At 42.6% G+C, this 23,283-nt stretch overlaps 1 protein-coding gene across 1 annotated transcript in view; it reads left to right on the top strand.

Annotated features, from left to right (window-relative positions):
* CREBBP (CREB binding protein) overlaps positions 1-23,283 on the top strand; it is a 190,440-nt gene that overhangs the window by 10,060 nt on the left and 157,097 nt on the right. Inside the window, exon 3 of the mRNA XM_014524970.1 lies at positions 6,363-7,075. Coding sequence (XP_014380456.1) covers positions 6,363-7,075 — 713 coding nt within the window. The remainder of the gene's footprint in view (positions 1-6,362; positions 7,076-23,283) is intronic.

The raw sequence follows: 23,283 nt of genomic DNA, 5'->3' as shown, positions 1-23,283 counted from the left end.
AGGCAGTGCCAGCTCCACTCACTGCAGGGGCCTTGATCTGCCCCTCCCTCCAACACCCCTTTCCTTCCCCCCAACAGATTTAGCAGCCAGATGCTGCTCTCCAAGCTGCAGGGCTGCGCATTTGCAATTGGATCTGTATCCGCTGATATGGCTTGTTAATGGCTATTGGTATCGGCCCAAAAAATCTTTATCAGTGTACCCCTAGTGTGTATGCAGACACTCTAATTTTAGACCCCTAGCCACATCATTTTATGAAAAATGACCATTCCCTGTTTGCAAACTGAGTTCACAATCACTCCCCCTGCAGGAATTCTTTTGCCAGCTTCATTTTTCCAGCAACTGGGGATAGAGATGCTGGTGCTTGTGTGGGTGGACTATCTTTTTTTCATGTCTTTAGATATTAACTTTCTGAATTGGATGCAATTAACGTGTCCCCTGTTACTACTTCATTTCATCTTCTCTTTATGATACAAAGTTTAATCAATACTTTGGGTGAGTGAAAAGGGGTGTTCCAAGATTGATGGAAATTGCTCTGAAAGGAGGTTGATTTTGAAGTACCATTGGAAGGTCTAGGACATGAGCAATGTTTTGATGGTGGCAGGGAAGGTAGTGGGGTAAGTTAGAAAAATATAGTAGAAAGGTATTTTCAGTTTAAGGAGGGGGAGAGCTTATGTGAGAATAGTAAAAGAGGATGAGAAGGAAAAGAGAAAATAAACTGAAGATGGATCAGTAAAAATTAAGCAAGGGTGGTATGAATTGGAAAAAAAGAGGTGTGGAAAAAGCAACAGATGTGTAAAACTTACTTTGTTTAAAGTAAATGACCTTCCTAGAATTTAGGTAAGGCAACTCTTTATTGCATAGGATATGACCTTTATTTCCCTCTGCTGAACTCTTTCTAATTTGTCCATATTTCTTTTGAAGTGAGGTATCCAAAATGAATACAGTATTCCAGGTCTAGTTTTAGTTTGATTGCTTTCTTTGAACACAATTATAGTATCTCTTTTGCATATTGCTCATTTAAATGCACAATATTAAAAATTCCATACTGGAAGTAATTTCCAATTTTCTTTTTTCATTCACAAAAAAAGTACCTGTTCTAAAAAGTTTAGTGGTAAGGGCATATTGTAGGCATTTTTGCATGTGCTTCCACGTGTATGCTTATTAGGAAACAGTTTAATAGAAGTATTGAGAAACCTAGAAGGAAAGGAAATGGGTGGAGTAATGGACTATTGGTTGAATGAAGAGAATAGCATGGCTAGTGATTGAAGTAAGCTACTTCTGAATGTTGGGATAAAAATGCTGTTGATGTACTAGTACCTTCAACAGCAGCTTTCTGGGTGAACCAAGATGTCTTTTGAAGAAATAACACTGTTAAGTTGAATTTTGTAATACCAACATTTGAATTTGATAAATGTGTCTGTACTGTTTATGCTAACTACGTAGGACAAAATCATTTCTTTAACTTGTTCAGGGTTGTTCATCCAAGGTATACCTGTCCAGAGTAATAAATTGAAACTGTAAGTGGAAAACTAAAGGAAAAGTTGAAAGAACAAACACTGACAGGATGTCAGGGTGGTTTGTTGAAAGCAAGAGATGACCTGGTAATGGTTGTATACATACACAGGGGAAAATGATCAAGCTTCTTCAGCGTAGCCATTGTAAACTTGAGTACGTAAGTGTCCTCAGCAGTACTTTCATGTGGAGCCATAGGATTGGGGAGGGACCTCAAGGGTCACCTGATCTAATTGCTAGTACAGGTGCAAGATATGCTATTCCTAAAGCATCCCAACCACAAGAATTAATGCCTATGGGGACATAATAGTGTGGAAAGGGCTTTTATTCACTCCAGGTATGAAACAGAGTATGTGTTCTCAAAACTTCCCATGCTCCTCTAACTCAGTTGTAGATAAATTAGTCTTCTAGCCTCGTGAAGTTAATTTTTTGGCCTTTGGTAGTTGGGTACCTTTCTTCATAAGACAGCCTCAAATCATTAACAGAACTTGCAATGGTATATCTTACCATCTTAATCTGTCTAGACACTAATTTATTGCTTTACTGTTTGAAATTGAACTTTTGTTTTAAACTAGTTCTTCTCAGTAGTAGCTTATTTAACTAGTCTCAGGAAGTGCTTTTATCCTCTTCAGAATCTATACTTTATACTTTTTTAAAGTTTTGTAACCCATACAGCTTATGAAAGTAATCCTTTATATGTGGACTATGTATAAATTGATACATAAATATTGTTTGAGATGCAGACAGGTGGTTTCCTTGCTTTGATTGCTATTAAGAGCTTGATCAAGCTTCAACAGAATCAAAATTAATGAGAATCCTATTCCTTTTTGCTGCCAGGTAAAACTGATTAGCACTGAAACAGGCAGTAAAGTTTGGGGGGCGGGGAATGAAGATGACTTGGAGTGAAGGGCAATAGAATGCATTTAAAAGAATGTGGAGGAAAATCTTAGCAAAAAGATGAGAGAAAATACAGGAAGAGAGAGAATGCAGTGTAATAGGCAAATATAAGATAGTGGTGTAGAGAAAGAAGAGGTGACAAGTGGATATTAAAGATACCATATAAAGATACACAATGAACTTCTGTATAAAATAAAACAGGAAAAAAAACAAGCTGGTAAAGGGAAAGCTAACAAATGGTTGGGTGGTGGGGGAGAGAGAGAAACATCAGTAAATACTAAGTTGGTATCATTTCAGTGAAAGTATATACAGTATTTGGGCATTCTACCAGTTTGTTTTTTCCTGTCAGTTGCTTTCAGTGTTCACCTGAAGTCTTGAGATAAAGTTAAAGCTGTGTAAATAAGGTTATGGAATGTTCCTATCTGTTGGTTGGGGTGAAGTGGGAATAAGCATTTGGATTAGAATAAAAAACTTGGATTTTAACAAGCAGTGGGGAAAAATTCCTGTTCTTGTGATGTTTTATTTGTATCCTGCTGCATTGTATGAAAGAATTATAGAGTGTTTTAAAGGCATGGGATACTTTATGAATAATATTCATTTTCATTTGTTGCTTGCTTTCCTAGGTCTCCTGTTCCCTTTTCCTCGCTTGTTATCTCTTTCTCCCCCTCCCTTTTGCCCTGATCTCTTGGTATTTCTTCTTCCTGCCCACATGGGTTAGTTAAGGTGTGCTCCTGGGCATGCAGTTTGCATCCCATACAAAAGCATCTGCCTTGTGTTATGGGGAAACTTGAGCTCTCAAGTCTTCCCTCTTCCCACCCCCTCCATTATTATACATAGTTGTCAGAAACCCTCAAAGCCTATTGGCTTGTTAATTTTATGTCTTCTAGCATCTCTAGAGGACAGAGTGCAGCTTTTCACAGCTTCAGAATACCTTTTGTGTAGACACTGGTTTTTTGGATTTTTTTTTTACTATGGCTGTTTTTTGCCTTATGTCTTTCTGTTCTTTCTTGCGTTCCTAAACAACTTTTTTCTCCTCAAACTTTGTTTTGTTTGTTCATATCTTCTCTGTTGCCTCTGATTATAAAATGTAACCATTTAGTTTTCATGATATTTAAATACATTATAAATTATTTTCTTACAGTACTTCTCTGACATTGGTAAAATGTTAACAGACACTCACTTGTTGGTCTGAAGTAGCCCATGTTAGTAAGTCATGAGACTACCTAAACAATTGCAACCTTGCTTTATCTAAACATATTTCTCAGTCTGTTAAGAGTATGTATGGCTTACAATTTCAGATAATAAAGTATTTCAAATTCTTGCCTTTGGTATAAAATCATAGGAGTCTTAAACTACTTGTTTGTCAGATCACTTACTATGGGCAAGTAAGGCTTTGCAAGGATGACTGGAAAACATTTATATGTATTCATTATGCTATAGTAAAAAGTCAGTCAATCAGATGTTGTGCCTGGGTTGGAACAAATTCATGTTGCTCCTGTTTTGCCTGGGTGAGGGACAGTTTGCCATGTCCAGCTCATTTCATGCTCGGATACATATCCTCATCAGTTTTGGAGTTGCTGAACTATTCAGATTTACATGTTTCAATTTCTAATGAAAATACTTTTTTTACATCACTTAAATTATTTTATGTTCCATTACATGTTAAAAATAGCCTTCTGTATTGTGGGTTTTTATTATATATGATGCAAAACATCTAGTGTGGTGCTATGGCACAAAGGGCTGATACGTTTCTCAGATATGCAAACAGGGATGTATAGAGTTAAAAAGGTAATTTTATAGCCCTGGTAAGAGCAGTACTAGAATATTAATGATGCAGGTTTTTTTAAAAATGGACAAAAATAAGAGATTATAGATAAGTCACAAAAATGAGTCGAGAGTTTAGGGAAGCCTCTTGCCTTGCAGCAAGAATGTTCAAAGAACTTGATTTGTTTAGCCTCTGAGAAATACAAATTATCAAAGGGTCCTTTATTTTAAAAAAAATTATGACAAGAACCAGTGGCTGGAAGCTGAAGCTGAATTCAGGTGAAAAAATTAGTGATGGACTGAAATAAAGAGGGAGATTTAACTGCTCATACGAACTACAAGGGAAGTAGTAGATTTTCCTTCAAATTAAGATTTCCTTTCTGGGAGATTCTTTAGCTAAACACGTATTATTGGGTTAAGAGGATAAAAGTTTATGGCCTGTCAGGTATAGAAAATAGTAAGTCACATATCATCATAATATCTCTTTTAAATATCTGAAAATAACTGCCTTGAAAGACTACCTCACTTTTTTCTTGTAGAATTTATTTTGGCTACAGTGCATTCTTTGGAATTGAGTCTCTTTGTGGACAGACTGCTGATCTGAGGAATTTATATACAACTTATGCTAGAGTATTTCTTTCATTAGTAGAGAAGATTATTTGGGTACATTTGATATCTTTTATTAGACCAGATATTTATTTCTGTAGTTCAGCATTCAGAATACAGTTTGAGGGTCATTATGGAAAAGGTGTGGTTGCAGATGGCGTTTTTTGTAGTCTGTTGGAGAAAGATGCTTGGCAGGTATAAAGCTGATGGAGTGAGTGTACTCTTACTTGTTTATTCTTCACTTCTTTTGGGGGTTCTGTCATTTGCATAGACCTTTTGGTTTATTAGATCAGTGCTTTCGGTAGTTCATAGAACTACCAAAGTGTATATACATTTCATTTTTATTTTATAACTTTGATTTATAATTAAGTGAAAATTACCTTTCTTATGAAAGAAGTATGTTTTTAGCTCTTGATTGAAGACATTCAAAAGCAGCTGTTTGTTCATTCAGAATGGCCACTTTTATCTGATGCTGGTTTAGTAATTAAAAAAAATAACTTTTAATAGTAAAATTAAAAAGATAAATAGTCAGAATCCTATTTTAATTTCAAAATCACATCTTCCATTTTGCTTTAGTTGTTTCCAGTTTGATATTTGGGTCTCCTTTATTTATAATTATTCTTAAGTAATACCAGTATAGAGAGGTAGTTAGTCATGGCAGTGTGAAGTTAGGCAGGGCTGGACCCTAAGTCATATGGTCACTGTCAGCAACAAAGATGTGTTGGCTATTTTAAATCAAAATTCTAAATTAAGAGCTGTAGTTGGAAGGTGGTATAATCATGTCAGCATTAAGAGGGCTTCTGTAAAGAAAATGGGTGTGATTTTTTTTTTTGGTGCATGGATGTGACTTTATATGATCTGTTTTTCCCATATCCTAGTGAACTGATATTTAAAAATTTCACATACTTTTTTTAAAACGGTCATTGGTTTAAGTTAAAATGTGATCTTTGTGTACTGAAGTTCAGTACAGTCTGATGGCTCTATTATACAGGCAGTGTAGTATTTGTTCGGATTCTTTGAAATAAAAACAGAAAAATATAGTACAATATACATTCAGTTCTATGTTAATGGTCTAACTATAGAAGAATGACTGCCTATTGATGGAAGGTGATTTAAGATGGGACTTCCATACCGGGGCAGATTCAAACAAAGAAAAGATCGATGAACAATCTTAGTATGCCAGTGATTTTTCTATTCCCTTCTGCTTTTTGCAAATGTATGTTTGAATAAGCTGTCATTCTTGCAACCCAGTTTCTTCTGCTTGATGTTCTGTTTTTCAAAATAACTAAATAAATCTTAGGATAGAAGCACATATTAGGCAGTATTTTCACTTAATCTACTATACAAAGGATGTTATTCTGTATACGTAGAGCACTTTTATATACATAGAGCACTTCTGTATACTGCATAGAGCACTTTTATATTAACACCCCCTAATGGTGTTAATATATGGTAAGGTGAGATGCACAGTTTTTCATTAGTATCAATGCATTATATCAGTGTCATATTGAATATGAACCTATACAAACAAGTTAATCGTCTTTTCAGGGTTTGTCTTACATATGTTTCTGTTTAATTTTTAGATTTTGGATCTTTGTTTGACTTGGAAAATGATCTTCCTGATGAGCTGATCCCCAATGGAGAGTTAGGCCTTTTAAATAGCAGTGGGAACCTCGTTCCAGATGCAGCTTCCAAACACAAACAACTTTCTGAGCTTCTAAGGGGGGGCAGTGGCTCTACCCTAAACCCAGGAATTGGAAATGTGAATTCAAGTAGCCCTGTCCAGCAAGGAGTTGGTAATCAAGTCCAAGGGCAGCCAAACAGTGCTAACATTGGTAATCTGGGTGCTATGGGCAAGAGCCCTTTAAACCAAGGCGACTCTTCTGCATCAAGCCTGGCAAAACAGGCAGCCAGTGCCTCTGGACCTACTACGCCCGCCTCACAAGCACTGAACTCTCAAGCACAAAAACAAGTGGGGATGGTGACGAGCAGCCCTGCAACATCACAGACTGGACCTGGGATATGTATGAATGCTAACTTCAGTCAGACGCACCAGGGCCTTCTCAACAGTAATTCTGGCCACAGTTTAATGACTCAGCCTCAGCAAGCACAAGGGCAGGTAATGAATGGATCCCTTGCAGCAGCGGGCAGAGGAAGGGGAGCAGGAATACAATATTCTGCCCCTGCCATGCAGGGGAATGCAGGTAGTGTGTTGGCAGAGACTTTAACCCAAGTATCACCACAGATGGCTGGTCATACAGGACTGAACACAGCGCAGACAGGAGGAATGACAAAAGTATGTACCTATAATTTTGTATCTTATTCTTTGTCTGTAGTTGCCTGTTGTTCATGTTTTTTCCCCACCGTGTTTGAGAAATTGATACAGAGACTGATGGCCAATAGGAGTTCAGGTGACTTGAGGCTATTTGGCAGACAAGGTTCTTTGGGTGAATCTGATATCTTTTTATTAGAGCAACTTAAATAGTTGGAAAAAACTTTTTAGCAAGCTTTCAGGTTTTAAAACCCTTCATCAGGCTGAGGAAGTCTCTCCAGTTGGTGTATGCTCTTCCTGGATGGAATGAACAGTAAAGAAGCCAGAGGCTGGGCTGATACGCATGTAAGACATGAGGGTATTTGCTTTTCATCTTTTATTAAATGCAAGATGGATATCTGCATTTTATATAAAATTAAGAAGCCAAACTCCTAGTAGCAGTTAGCACAAAATTGATTAAATAATACCATTGCTTCCATAACTGATCATCTCTTTCATAGCAGAAGAGGAAACTTGAATTCTGCTGAAGTCATTTTTCTCATATGGAGAAAATTACGAGTTTCACATTTAAAATAAGATGTTGCTTATAGTAATTTAAGAAAAAAATGTAAGTTAGTTTTTCATCTTAAAATTTAGGTGAAAAATTTGAATTCTATACATTCGTTTTCAATAGGGGAGGTATTATCACTGTTTTAAAATGATTTGTGTATACCCTTTAGATTCTGTTGTGTATTGTTTTTTAAAAAAAAGGAAAAAGTTTTGTGGACTGCAATTTATCAGTTTTGGGCACAACTAAAAACGACACAATAAAAGTACTTCTCATAGTATAGTAATAAAAGAAAATGAGTAGTTAGTTTTTCATGGATAAAATCTTGCTAGCTGGTCACAAGGAAAATGTGGCCCAAAAGGGAGAGGGGGTGGCTGGTTGACCATAATTAAGGCCAATATAAGGTGCTAGAGCAATAGGCTATGTCAGTTCTTTAATTTTCTTTGTAGACTTCCTGTAAGTTTGTAATGAATGGCTAGGTGTTTTCCTAGGATTTGGTGTAAGATGGTCCATTTCATGTAAGAACATGAACCATTTGGTAGGGGTGCACCGGTAGAGATTTTGGGGGCCAATGCTGATAGCCGTTTTTTAAGGAGGCATATCGGCTGATGCTGATCTGATTTCCGATGCACAGCCCTGCAGCTTGAAGAGCTGCATCTAGCTGGTAAGTCAGTTGTGGTGGGAGGGGAGGGGAAAGGGAAGGGGCGTGGGGGGCAGATCAAGGCCCCTGCAGTGAGGGAGGAGTAGGGCTAGGGCAGGTGCCACCCACCCGGGGCAGGGCAGGGTGCCAAACAGCCACGGCTCATCTTGGGGGGTGGCTCCCAGTGCTGCGCACACCTTGGGAGGACATGGGGAGTGTATGTGCCCCTGGATCGGAGCAGTGCAGGCTGGGCCTGGAGCCAGGGCTGTGCCGGGCTCTTCCTGGCGGGAGATGGGCTAGGCTGCACTCAGGGCGGGTGGTGGCGGTGCTGGGAGGGTCCTGCAAGGGGGTTGCAGCCACCCAGAAATTCATTGTAGCCCCCGAACACTCCTGCCGGGAAGAGCCTGGCACAGCCCCAGCCCGCAGCAGCAGCCCACCCTGCCCATGCCCCATGCAGATCTGGGGGCACACATCCTCCTCATACCCTCCCAGGGTGGGCAAAGCGGTGGGAGGCACCCCCAGTGGCTCTGTCCCGCACCCCACCCTGCCCTGGCTGGGCAGCGTCTGCTCCTGCCCCCCTAGCCCCATTCCCTCCCTCACTGCGGGGGCTTTGATCTGCACACCCACACCTCTTGGCCAATACTGATCTTACTTCTGACACAGTGGGAGGGGCGGAGGCAGCTCCAACCACTGCTCTCCCTGTTCGTCTGGGAGGGCAAGGGCGGGGGTGTGCCCCTGGATCTGTGCAGGGTGGGGCAGGGCAGGCTGCAGCTGGGGCCAGGGGCTTTACTGCTCTGTGCTCGAAGTGGGTGGTGCTGGGAGGGGGATAATGGGGGGGCTGCAACCACCCCATATTTCGCTGTGGCCCCTCCCTGTATCCCCCTCCCAGTGCCAGCACAACCCACCCAGAGCACAGGATGTCGTGGCCTCTGGCCCCAGCCCGCAGCTGCAGCCCACTTGGCCTGTCCCATGCAGATCTGGGGCTGTCTCCCCCCCCGCCGGTGCTTTCCTAGATGACTGGCAGGAGCAAGCGGACAAGTTGTGTGCGGTGATGGGAGCCACTCCCTCTGTGACCCCCAGATGAACTGTGGCTCCGTCCCACACCTGCTCCACCACAGCTGGTCAGTGCCTACTGCAGCCCTGCTCCCTTCCTTACCACAGGGGTTGTTGATCTGTCCCTTCCTTCTCCCCTCCCATTCCACCTCAATAGACTTACCAGCTAAGGCAAGTTTCCTGATCACAGGCCCTGGTTCTCATGGGGAACCTCAATAATCCTGACATCTGCTGGCAAGGTGATACAGCAGTGTGCAGGGAATCCAGGCAGTTTTTGGACAGTGTTGGGGACAACTTCCTGGTGCAAGTGCTGGAGCGGCCAACTAGGGGCTGTGCTCTTCTTGACCTTCTGCTCCCAAACAGGGAAGAATTGGTGGGGAATGTGGTAGTAGAGGGCAACTTGGGCAGCAGCGACCACAAGATGATTGAGTTCAGGCTCTTGAAGAAAGGAAGGATGGAAAGCAGCAGTAAGGACCCTGGATTTCAGAAAAGCAGACTTTGACTCGCTCGGGGAACTTATGGGCAGAATCCCCTTGGATGCCAGACTGAGGGGGAGAAGAGCTGTGGCTGTACTTTAAAGAAACCTTACTGAGAGTGCAGGAACAAACTATCCCAATGTGCAGGAAAACTAGCAAGTATGGCAAAAGACCAGCTTGGCTTAGCACAGAATTCCTCAGTAAACTAAATTACAGAAAGGGAGCTTATAAGAAATGGAAATTTGGACAGACAGTTAGGGAGGAGTATAAGAGTATTGCTTGAGCATGCAGGGATGAACCCAGGAAGGCCAGAGTACAGTTGGAGTTGCAGTTGGCAAGGGACATAAAGGGGTTTTCTACAAGTATGTTAGCAATAAGAGGAGGGTCAGGGAAAGTGTGGGTATCTTACTGAATGGGGGAGGAAACCTTGTAACGGAGGATGCAGAAATATTTACCACTTCAGCTGTCTTTTTTTGCCTCTGTCTTCATAGACAAGGTCAGCTCCCAGATCACTGCACCTGGCAGCACAGTTTGGGGAGGAGGTGAGCAGCCAACAGTGGCAAAAGAACAGGTTATGTACTGCTTAGAGAAGCTGTACACATACAAGTCCCTGGGGCTGGATGGGATGCACCCAAGGGTGCTGAGGGAGTTGGCTGATGTCATTACAGAGCCACTGGCCATCATCTTTGAAAACTCATGGCGATTGGGAGAGGTCCTGGATGATTGGAAAAGGGCAAGCAATAATGCCCATATTTAACAAAGGGAAAAAGGAGGATCCGGGGAACTACAGACCAGTCAGCCTCATCTCAGTGCCTGGAAAACTTATGGATCATATTCTTAAGAAATCCATTTCTAAGCACTTGGAGGAAAAAGTGATTTACGAACAGTCAGCATGGATTCACGAAGGACAAGTCATGCCTGACCAACCTGATTGCCTTCTGCGATGAGATGACTGGCTCTGTGGATATGGGAAGAGCAGTGGATATGATATATCTTGACTGTAGCAAGGCTTTTGATACAGTCTCCCACAACTTTCTCACAGGCAAGCTAAGGAAGTATGAACTGGATGAATGGATTATAGGGTGGATAGAAAACTGGCTGGAGCATCAGGCTCAGAGAGTAGTAATCAATGGCTCAGTGTCTAGTCGGCAGCTGGTATCAAGTGGCGTGTCCCACGGGTCAGTCCTGGGGCCGGTTTTGTTCAATATCTTCATCAACGACCTGGAAGATGGCATAGAGTGCACCCTCAGCAAGTTTGCAGATGACACCAAGCTGGGGGGAGTAGTAGATACACTGGAGGGTAGAGCTAGGATTTAGAGCGACTCTTAGACAAATTGGAGGATTGGGCCAAAAGAAATCTCATGAGGCTTAACAAGAACAAATGTGAAGTCCTGCACTTAGGCTGGAACAATCCCATACAGCAGTACAGGCTGGGGGCTGACTGGCTGGGCAGCAGCTCTGCAGAAAACAACCTGGAAGTTACAGTGGACAATAAGCCGCATATGACCCAACAGTGTGCCCTTGTTGCCAAGAAGGCTAACGGCATACCGGGCTGCATTGGTAGTTGTGTTGAGTAGGTCAAGAGAAGTGATTATTTCCCTCCATTCAGCACTGGTGAGGCCACATCTGGAGTAATGTGTTCAGATTTGGGCCCCCACTACAGAAAGGACGTGGACAAATGGGAGAGAGTCCAGCGGAGGACAATGAAAATGGTGAGGGGGCTGAGGGACATGACTTCTGAGCAGAGACTGAAGGAACTGAACTTATTTAGTCTAGAAAAGAAAGATGGGGGGATTAAATAGCAACCTTCAACTACCTGATGGGGGGTTTAAAAGAGGATGCAGCTAGATTGTTCTAAGTGGTGGCAGATGACAGAATAAGGAGCAATGGTCTCAAGTTGCAGCAAGGGAAGTGCTTAGATTATATATTAGGAATAATTTTCTCACTAGGAGGGTATTTAAACAGTGGAACAAGTTATACAGAGGGGTTGTGGAATCTCCATCCTTTGAGGTTTTTAAGATCTGGCTGGACGAAACCTTGGCTGGGATGATCTAGTTGGGGATGGTCCTTCTTTGAGCAGGGGGTTGGACTAGATGACCTCCTGAGGTCCCTCCCAACCCTCATTTTCTATGAGGTATGGCGGTGCAGTTTGTGGGGTGGGGTCAGTTTGTGCTGCTGCTTGCACCCTGGGAGGGCGGGGCATGTGCCCCTGGATCTGCATGATATGGGGTGCGCTGCAGGTGTGGGGTGGAGCCGGTGCTTCATGAGGCTTTTCTTGATGGGGGCTGGGTTCAGAGCAGGTTCCAGCAGCGCTGGGAGGAGGCTGCAGCCACCCCAAATCTCCCCGCAGTTCCACTCCCAGCTCCGTGCCACCACCCAGTGCTGCCCAGCTTTTCATAGATTTCATAGACGTTAGGGCTAGAAGGGACCTCAGAAGAGAGAGTCCAGCCTCCTTCCCCAAGGGCAGGAAGTCAGCTGTGGTCAAAGGATCCCAGCAAGGTAAATGTCCAAATGGCTCTTAAAGGAGTCTAGAGTAGGTGCTTGCACAACCTCTGGCAGCAGTGTGTTCCAGGCATTGGGGGGCTTGGACAGGAAAGAAGTTCTTCCTTATGTCCAGCCTGAAATGGTCTTAGAGGAGTTTGTGACTGTTTGACCTTGTTATCCCTTGGGGTGCTCTGGTGAGCAGGCGTTCCCCCCAGATCCTGATGTACGCTCCTTTATATACTTATAGGCAGCCATCAGGTGCCCCCTGAGCCTGCACTTTTCCAGGCTGAAGAGTCCCATAGCTCTCAGCCTCTCATCATAAGGCCTGTTCTCCTGCCCTCTGACCATGACTCTCCTCTGCACTCTCTCAAGCTTCTCCACATCCTTTTTAAATTGTGGAGCCCAGAATTGGATGCAGTACTCCAGCTGCAGCCTCACCAAGGCCAAGTACAGCGGGAGGATGACATCCTGGGATTCTTCCTGGTGCTTGGGTAGAGGCAGGGCATTCAGCTGGGGCTGTGCCAGGAGGTGGCACAGGGCTGGGAGCAGAGCTGTGGGGAAATTTGGGGTGGCTGCAGCCTCCTCCCAGCGTCGCTGAAGCCAGCTCCGAGCCCAGCCCCTGGCAAGAAAAGTCCTGTGCAGCACCGCAGCTGCAGCCCGCCCAATGCTGCACAGATCTGGGGCCACAACCACCCCACCCTTCCAGGGTGCAAGCAGCGGCAGGAGCTGCCCCCACTCCACAAAATGCACCTCTGTCTCTTGCACCCCCCTTTCCCCTTCCAACTTACCAGCTGGAGGCAGCTCTCCACTCTGCCAGCTCTGCTTTGTGCTGCACTGCAGCTAAATGCAGCATGGGCATTTATATTAAAGAAAAGGCAATTTTCTTTATATCGGTACCAATCCAATATCGGACTGATGTATTGGTGTACTTCTTGTATTTCACATGACTATTTTTGTTCATTAGTTGGATACCAATTTCCATTAGAGTACAGTTTTGATAGAAATCTCAAAGAAAACAATTGAATAAATTAGAAATGCATCATTGTTTATTTCTACAATTTATTCTAGAAAATGATAAATCTGAATGAATGTGAACATTGAAATAGCCTCATTTGCAGGAAATTCCAAATTTAGCATAAAAGGCACATGTCATTGTAAATATGTTTTTAATGGTTGTATAGTGAAATTGAATACATCATCTTTAAAGAAGTAAAGTCAAAATGCACAAGAAGATTAAAAAAGTTATTTAAGTATTTTTTCCTGACTGCTCATTTTAACTGCTTTGATTTAAATAGGTCTACCCTGAATGGACTAAATTAACATTTTTTTTTCATCCTTATCTGTTCTTTCCCCAGAGTTTTATAGAAACCTGACATCTAGGAAAAAATTAATTCCAAGCGTGTGGCTTCTTTTTTAATCTAGTAGCAAAGGTTCAACAATAGTTTAGGAGAAGTGTTTCTATTTGCTGTATTCACAGGTTTGTCTTATTTAATCTATTTGGAGTCTCTCGCCCCATCCTCGTTAAAAAATTAGGCGACTGTGGTGTCAACACCTACACAGTCAGATGGGTCGCAAACTGGCTGGAGGGCAGCACCCAGAGAGTGGTGGTAGACGGGTCATTTTCTACCTGAAGGGACGTGGGTTCCCCAGGGCTCGGTCCTCGGGCCCGCACTGTTCAACATCTTCATCAGCAACTTGGACAAAGGGGTGGAAAGCACCTTCTTCAAACTTGCGGATGACACTAAGATGTGGAGTGAAGTGGGCACCCTAGAAGAGAGGGACAGGCTACAACTTGATCTGGACAGGTTACAGAGGTGGGTGGATGAGAATAGGGTGGGATTCAATACTGAAAAGTGCAGGGTACTGCACCTGGGGAGGAAGAACCAGCAGCATACCTACAGGCTGGGGAACTCCCTTCTCGTCAGTGCAGAGGCAGAAAAGGATTTTGGAGTTGCTATTGATTCCAAGATGAACATGGGCAGCCAATGTAGGGACGTGGTCAGGAAGGCTTAACCGTACCTTGTCATGCATCCATAGATGCATCACGAGCAGATCCAAGGAGGTGAACCTTCCCCTCTATGCGACATTAGTCAGGCCACAGTTGGAGTACTGCATCCAGTTCTGGGTGCTGCACTTCAGGAGGGATGTGGACAGCATTGAGGGGGTCCAAAGGAGGGCAACTTGCATGATCGGGGGGTAGCAGGGTAGGCCCTACGATGAGAGGCTATGGGACCTGAACCTGTTCAGCCTCCACAAGAGAAGGCTGAGAGGGGATCTGGTGGCCATCTATAAACTTGCCAAAGGGGACCAGCAGGCAATGGGAGAGTCCCTGTTCCCCCGAGCACTACGGGGAGCAACAAGAAATAACGGCCATAAGTTGACTGAGAGTAGATTCAGGCTAGACATCAGGAAGCAGTACTTCACAGTCAGGGTGGCTAGGAGCTGGAACCAACTTCCAAGGGGAGTGGTGCACACTCTTACCCTGGGGTCTTCAAAAGGAGGCTGTACAATCACCTAGCCAGGGTTGTTTGACCCCAGCATTCTTTCCTGCCCATGCCAGGCAGTCGGACTTGATGATCTGATTAGGTTCCTTCCGACCCTACCAACTATGAAACTATGCATTCTAAACTTCCTCTAAATGGCTGTAAACTTTTCTAAGAAGCTTAGATGTAAACTGATTCTCTTCAAAGGCAACTTTACCAAAATTGGACCAGCACTGCACTCAGATACTGTCCAACATACCAAAAGAGAACTTGCTAGTGTTACACTTCAGATTTTTCAAAAGAAGAAAGCTGATTGGATGTTCTTCAGAGGGCCCTGCTAGAATGACTTGTAAAAATGAGACTGAACAGCATATTTTATTTTATTAATCAAGAGTAGTCTTTATATAATATTGACTAGCAATAAACAGTCTTCATGCTCTACGGCATGCATTGTGTACCGTCTCCTCGCTTCATCTGTTCTTTTGGTACTTTAAAGTGCAATTCAGTTCTCAGAGTAAAGGGGCCTCTGCTACTTAACTTTGTATTTGCAGCCACCATGTGCACCTGGTTGGTGGTCGGGCCCCCCCCCCCCCCCCCCCTTAGTTTTGGACCAGCTTTCTAGAGTAGGGCCTAATTTTATTTACCTTTTTTGGTCCTGGTTTTGTGATTTACTCCTTTTTGCCCCACGTGTGTGAAGGCAAAAACTTGGGTGACTGAAAGAAAGCTGAAGGATCAGTCACTGTTTTTTGCTGCTTGTTTTCTTTAATAGTCAACCTGGGTGCACAGTGCTGGCTTTCATCCAGTTTTGAAACCTTAGGTGACCCATAATTTAAACACCCCACTGGTATGTTTAGGAATGGCCTCTGAAGCTGGCTTATAAAATGTAGGGTTCTGAGACAAACGTTGGAATCTGTCAGGTTGTTTGAAGGCTTTAGCCATCTCAGCCTACTTGAAGGTCTTCAAATAGCTCACTGTCCCAGAACCCTTTGCCTGCCTTCTTACTTGCAGCTTGTGTAAGAAAGGAAATTATGTAAGAAAAATGGCACCTGGGTCACTTTCTGTTCTTCTACAGCAGTGATGCTCAACTGGGATTCGCGGCCCCCCTGTGGGCCCGCAAGCCAGTCTCAAGGGGTTTGCTTGGCCTGGCCCAGTGTGAGGAAGAGCAGCCTTGTTCCCCCCTCCCCCCAGGGCTAGGGCAAGTCCTGAGGAAAAGGGAGGGGTGGACACAGCCCCACAGCCTCCATCTTTGGGCAGTACTTTTGGTGGGTGGGTGAGGCTCTGAGTTGCTGATGCTGTTCAAGTGAGTGGGCCCTGGGGTTCCCCACTGCTGAGCCCTGCTGACTGCACCTGGGGTGCTGTGGGTGAGGCTGGGGACCCTGGGGCTGGGGGTCATGTGGGTGGGGCTGGGGACCCCTCAGACAGAAAGGGGTTGAGAATCCCTGTCCTACAGGATAGAAATGCTGGGCTGATGGACTTTTTTAGTTAATGTTAAAAATAAACTGCGAAGAATAGTTTTAAGCAAACCTAAAAGTTCTGAACATCATCCCAAAACATCTTTTAATGCAAAAATGCCCTGGTGTCAAAAAATTGCAGAGAAGTTTGTGAACAAACAGCACTTTTAAAAATGAGTGGATTTTAGGAGGCAATGCAGTTGACATGTTTAGGCCATTAAAATAAAAGCTCTATCACTTATTGGCTTCAGGCATGATAACAGAACCCCTAAGCCACTTGTCAGATAGACACAAGAAAAAGATCCTGAGTATAACCACAGCTAGTCCTATTTAGAGGCTTAAAAACAATAAGGCTAATTTAAATTGAGTCTCGCATTTTAGTGGAGAGTTCCTCTAAAAAAAAAAAAAGCAAAATAGATGCTCATCCTTACCAGTAACCTAGCAAAAAGAGAGTTTTTAAGCCACAAGCTCACAAAAGCATGTGTGCCTATTGCCACATTATTATATGATGAAGGCATAACCTTTGCAAAGTGCTACATTTCTTAGTCGCATTAGATATATGACCCCCCACAGATAAGACATGATAAAAAAAAAAATTAAAGTACAGTTTTTGTTTTGATTCTTGATGCACATGTCACATCCCCTGAAACTGAGGAGACAGAGGAGGAAGGGGAAGACAGTGGAAGTATCTTGGTATTTGGAGAAGATTGCATACTTCAAATGGACCTTTCTGGAGAAAAAATCAGTCTCAACACCCCATCAACAGAGTCAAATTAAACATGCTGCAGCTAGGAAGGAGGTTTTTCTTGGATTTCATCAGGCTCAGAAGACCAATTCTAATATAAAATCCTTAGTCTGCCTGTCTGTAATGCTTATTTGCACTCTGATTGGTTGTCTTGGCAGCCAGTCACAATGCTTAATGAAACAACCAGCATGCTCTGCACAGACGGAAGTACCTCTATGACAGCGGAGACTGAGGAGGCTCCTTGGAGGCAGAGGGGAGACAGCAGGGGTGGGGTGAGACCAACAGTGCTGGCTTCGCTCCCACAATAATCCCTGCTGTCATGCTGATGCTGTCCCCCAGCAGGGCTGGAGGGGAGGGCAGTGGTGCTGGCCTCGCGCCCTGGCCCTGGCCCTGGTCCTTGGAGGCGGGGAGGGGAACAGGCCTGGATCCAATGCCGGAGGTGGGGGAGCAGGGGGAAACAGGGCTGGACAAGAGGTGGGGATGAGGCAGAGCTGGACATAGGGCTTCGTCCATCCATCCCCCCCCCCCCATGAAGCGGGGCAGATGGGGAGGGTGGTGGTGGCCCATGGGGCCAGAGGCAGAGTGGCAGCAGTTTAGGGTGTTAGGTGTTGCTGCTCCATCCCTGCCCACCACCCCTTGTCATTCTTGATGGACAGTTGGCTAGTACTACAGTAAAAATCTAATTAATAGTTGATGGAGTGTTGTCCTAAAAGATCTTGTGAACTCTATGATAACTCCCTAAAAAAACAGGGCTTTGAATCTTCCATTGACTTTTAACCAGCCATGGCCTTTGCAATATTTTCTTTCTTACAGAATTCTTTAAATCATCTTCTCCATGCTTCACTGATGGTGACCTAAATTTCTTTGCAGAATTCCTTAGGACTTTCAAATAGCACATATCAAGCTAGCTGCACTGCTTTATAAATTGTAGCCTATGACCTATCCAGTTTATTATCAGATCTATTCTTTGCAATACCATAGTTGGCTTCAACAGGAAGATTAGGACCCTGTCTCCTCAAGCAGTTTTCAGAACCAGTCTATTCCAGGTTCCATTCATTGAGGTAAGCAGTAACAGAAATGCCTCTCTACCTGTCTAGCTAGAATTGTTCTCTGCTTTTTTTTTTTAAGTTTGCAGTTAATCAAAGGTTATCATATAGGCATTTAAAATATAGCAGCAAGACTAAGCAGACAGCATTACTGCATTTATAGGAATAGGTATTCTTTTATGACTATGATCTGTTATTCTGTCATCCCATGACACTGACATGGGGAAAAAGATAATTTCATGTAGCTTACTGTAGCCATTGCTTGTTTTCAGTCCTGCATAGGACAGTATCTTGAGCTGCATTGCTCCTTCTTACCACTTATTCTAATGTTTTATTCAAGGAAAAAAGAAATGGCAAAGAAGATCTTATTTGTTTTATATTGCTCAGATTTCTTTTTGCAACACTAATACAGTGTACTAATTGCAGCACTAATACAACTAATGATGCTCCTTATTTTGTTGGAATTCTGGCTCTGTTTAGAACAAATTCTGGCCCAGTTGAAAGCAGTGGGGCTCTTTTTTTTTTCTCTCAAGAAATCCATAGTAATTTGCCCTTTGTTTTGCTGCAGCTTACAAAAAGCTGATTCATTAAAATATAAGGTTTATCCTTTTTAAGACTTTGGTAGTCAAGAGTTGACTTGCAAAAAGAAAATGAAAACTGGAACTCTTATAGGTGCTATACAAATTGCCCAAATGGGGATTTTCTGCATGTAGCAGGATGTAAAAAATATATATTTTCAAAATAGTGTTCCTTACCTGAGGGATGTAAACAAAGGGTTGGATGTCAGTACACTATGGATATCCTGTTATTTGGGAAAATTTAAGGCTTGTGGGCAGATTCTTAACCCCCGTTTCCTAATCTAGCTTCTTTAAATCAATTTTCTTTAAAAACTCTCTGTTCTCAAGGGCTTTAACAAATGTTTTAAAATCCTGTACAGTCTTCCTTAAAACCTTTTGGTTTCCATCTTTCTCTCTCTGGCCACTATGGCTTTTTTCTAAATTCTCCAAATTTGTGGAACAGTACCTATTTTCTAATACTTCCATTCTTTTTACTAGGATGCAAAGTTATCCTCAGAATAGTTCTGGCTTTGTGCCCCAAAGTAGTGTTTATTCCATGTATACTAAAATGCTTCTTTGCAAAGTTGCCAGAAATGTCAGGTCAGAGACAAGGACCAGTTCTGAAGAGCAGAAGGGTACTACTTCAAAACAATTTATTGTTGTTAAAGTCCAAATGTTTGTACCGTTCAGAGGAACTCATCAGGACATCTGACATCTAAGTTGCATTTAATCAGCCTGGCTAAAATGATTAAAAGGCTTACCTGGTAGAGTGCCGAGATATTCTGCCAGACTGGTTATTTCTTCAGAATAGAGCAGCATTCATAGTGCTCTTATCCTCTGCTTTATGAGGTATGCGGTGCCTTACCTAAAGTAATACTTCAGAATGCTGTAGAGAGAACTTCATTTTATTCAACTAGTTCAGAGAGTGCTTTTACTCAACTAGTTCAGAGTGTGCTTTTACTCGAGGATAGATTCTAATAGTGTAAAAGTAGCTTGAGCTTTTAAGGTTGACCTACATAAAACTCTGCTCTTAAATAGAGGTGAGATTGCGGCTTTTCCACAAAAAATGTTTTTTCCCTGTAAGATATAAAGGCTTTTCTCAAGACTAGTTGCTTTTTCTGGATGATTAGTCTAGTTAGATGCAAGTTACTGAGCTCAAAACCAGAAGTAGCTGGACAAATGTTTTTGGCTTAATCTTAGTATTTTAATTATAAACCAGTATGACTTCCCATTTAATAGTTCATAGGATATTTTGAATTTTTAAAATCTGTTTTGCCAGGAAACTTGTAATTTTCTTATGATTGCTTGTAGCAAAAACTTATGGTTGTTTATAGAAAAAGTGTTGCTAATGTATTAAAAATCACTTTAAGCTTCACTGCAGTCCAAAGAATGCAAACGTTCTAAAAACTCTAAAGCTTGAGTGTCAGACTCCTCTCATGACCCAGGCTGGATTTGGACTGCTCCTTATGGGCCAGATTTAGCTCAAGGCACACATAAGTGGCTCTGGCTTGTGGCACATGGCGGCAGCAGCAAGGCCAGTAGTGTAGGAGGTAGGGCAAGTGAGGGCCAAGTGACAAACCAAGCAAACAGGGTGATTGGGGCTGTATCAGCCCTTGCTCACCCTCAGGCAACTGATGGCCATGTCCACCAGGGCCCAAGTGCCCTGGGTTCGGTGGCCTGCCACACCTCCCAACTTCCAGTTGTTGCTCTACCAGTAGGATAGAGTGCCTCCATATGTTTGACACCCATTCTCTAAAGGATGATTTCTTAGTTCCAATCCACGGAATTCTTACTGGCAAGCACCAGTTGTTAAGAGCCCAACTGGTTAAAAACTTAGTTTTTCAATATAACAGTCTAGATTCCTTTTGCTTCAGGTGTGTGTGTTGGGGGGGGGGGGTTGTTTGTTTTTTGGATGCAGAGTTCTGTTGATTGATGAATGAGCAAAGCTTGGAGTGGGAAAGTCTCTCCTCTTGCCATATGCTTATGGGTATGAGTAAATCTACATTTGGAGCAGTTTCAAAAGACGAGCTGCTGATCGGGAACATGCAGCTGCTATTTTCCAACAGTTTTGTGCACAAATTGAGAGTGATGCAAATGTAGGTAAACAGCCCCAACTTTACAGCCTACTTTCCTGTGACCTTTAACATTGCTTCATGCAACAATAATAGCTGCTGCACAGTTCAGAGCAAGAGTCCCCTTCCCCCTCCCCTGCACACCTCCCCTTCTGAAATGGCTCCAAATCTATGTTTGTCCATACCCAGTATGCACAGGTGGCATAGAATCATAGAAAATAAGACTGGAAGGGACCTAGGAGGTAATCTAGTTCAACCTCTGCTCAAGGTAGGAACATTCTTAACCAAGCCATTTCATGCAAGAGTTTATCTAACTCAGGGGTTGGCAACTTTTTCTGGAGGGGTTGGGGCAGGGAGGGGACAGAATGATGGTGCTGGGATTGTGGAGGTGGGTGGGGATTAGGAGCCAGCTGCAAAATTGAATGGGATGTGGCTTAAATGTTCAAAAATGCAATTTTGATCTGAATAGTGTGTGAGAAAATGTGTTTAATCCACAGATTAGTTTATCCTGCACCTATCAACATTTTTTGACTTAAAGCTTGACTTGTCACTACTATTTTTTGTTCCTGTTATGTATGTTAGCATCTGAAACAGTGGAAGAGGCAGAACTCTTTCTGTTTTCATGTGCAAAGGGAATTGTTTACTAAATTGTAGTTTGTTGTACAATCTAATGGAAGACATCAGTGGTGGTAACTGAGCAGTAATTTTCGCAAGTGTTTAGATATAGGTGGGCTTGCATACGGTTTAAGTGATGCATGAGAGAAGAGAACAAACTCTGCTGATTGAGTCCAGATTTTTTTTGCAAGGCTAGCACTTTAAAAAAGTCTTGAAAACTGAGCATGCTGAATTTTTTAAGATAGTGAAAAAGTAAAACAAAAATGTTATTTCTAGAGTATCCTCTCAGAGTAGAACAGCACTATTAAAAGCTACTGCCAACTGTACTGAAGTCTTTTGTCATTAAGAATTTTGCTACCAGCCTCAAATCATATTGGTTTCTCTTTATTGTAAGACTTTTATAGTGTCGGAAATTGAAATGTCATTCCATGTAGAGTGTGTGCGTGTGCATGTGTGTGTAGGATCTTAGACATGAAACATACACATACTTCTGTTAGTTTGAAGTTTTGTTGTTAATGTGTGAAATGTTTTATTTTTAGTTATAGTCCTTTTGAAATTTTCTCGTGTTAACTGGTGAACACATGGTGGAATTAGCAGTTCTGATTATCAGCTTTACCAGTCAAATCTTTGAGTACCTTGTTGCTGCTGTTCTGCTTGCTTTTTTTACAGTTTTTTTTTAGTGTTGCCAATCTGATGTTGAGAGAGAGAACTTGCCAATTTAAATGTTAATCAGTAGAAGTTACAAAGTATCTGGTTAGCTGAATGCAAACAAGTGGCTTTGTCCTAGTAAGTTTTCTAATAAGGCACAAATCACTTGCAAATTCTGTTACACAGGAGCATTTCTGCTGCCAAGGATTTTTGGGGGGTTTAAGTAGAAAGTTTTTTTGCTTTCCCAAAGATTAAATTTTGGTTTTGGTACTGGGCAACGAAGTGTGAACCTGTACAGAATGCTATAATTAGAAGCATGTTTCAAGAGCTGTCAAGGCTCAACTAGCATTATGGTTTGTAAGTCAAATGCTAGTGGCTAGTAATACGTAAGATAATAGAATAAAGTTTTATAGTCCTTGTATATAGTATGCTATATTGAGTGAGACTGTTAGGGAGAGAAAATTCAGCAGAAATTTCAACAAAGTGAAAGCACTTTTTCTCTTTGTGTATTTTCTCAGCCTTCTTGTTTTGAGTTTTCTGTCAAGTTGTTTTGGGAAGTCTCAGGGTTTTCAAACTGGAAAAAAATGTTGAAGAAAAGATTGATGACTAACAAAATTTGTCAGAAGTTATATTTTAGAGAGAGAGAAGAGCACTGCCTGGAAAAGCCTCTGACAGAGGTTTCTTTTTCACTTCTAAATGTTGTCAATTTTATTTTTATCTTTTAAAAATTAAAAAAATAGGTTTAAAGGGAAAAAGGAGCTTTTTCCAAACCGTCTAACCCAGGGGCCGCTTACTGGGGTTTGGTAAGCCATTATTAAGGGCTGTATGACAGGCAGTCGGGGGCAGATAAATATTAATTTTCTAAATTTCTTAGGGGCCCTGAGGGCTGGATAGAATGACCTGTCAGGCTGCATCTGGCCCGTGGGCTGCATTTTGCCTGCCTCTGATCTAACCAGTTCTACTCTGCAATGACAGTTGTTGGGTTTGAAGTTCAACAGTAAAGTACAAATGCAAACATTGTTATAGCCCTCTTACCCTTCCCTTTGTGCAAGCCCATGTTCTGAGGAAATAGTCTTCCTTATCTATCATTTCGCTTTGCAAATCTCAGTCCCTGGTCTGCTTGGCTTTGATGGACAGTTTGACTGTTGTGAGTAGTATACTTTGTAGAGGTGCACTATCAGATCAGCACTGATAAAAGGAAAATTAACATTATTGTCAATCAGCTTTTTTTTTAGCTGGTGTAGCCAATAATGTCACCAATAAATGCCACATGTATGCGTGTAGCTCCCAGTGCTGCCACCACCCACACAGCCCAAGTACTGGCACAGCCCCTGGCCCTGAGCCTACAGTGGGCAGCCTGGCTCCACCCCATGCACAAATCTGAGGATGCACATGTCCACCATGCTTCCTCCAGG

Source organism: Alligator sinensis, unplaced genomic scaffold (assembly GCF_000455745.1).
Source record: "Alligator sinensis unplaced genomic scaffold, ASM45574v1 scaffold1416_1, whole genome shotgun sequence".
Taxonomy (NCBI): Eukaryota; Metazoa; Chordata; order Crocodylia; family Alligatoridae; genus Alligator; species Alligator sinensis.
The sequence above is the reverse complement of the archived record's forward strand: the minus strand, read 5'-3'. Positions and strand labels throughout refer to the sequence as shown.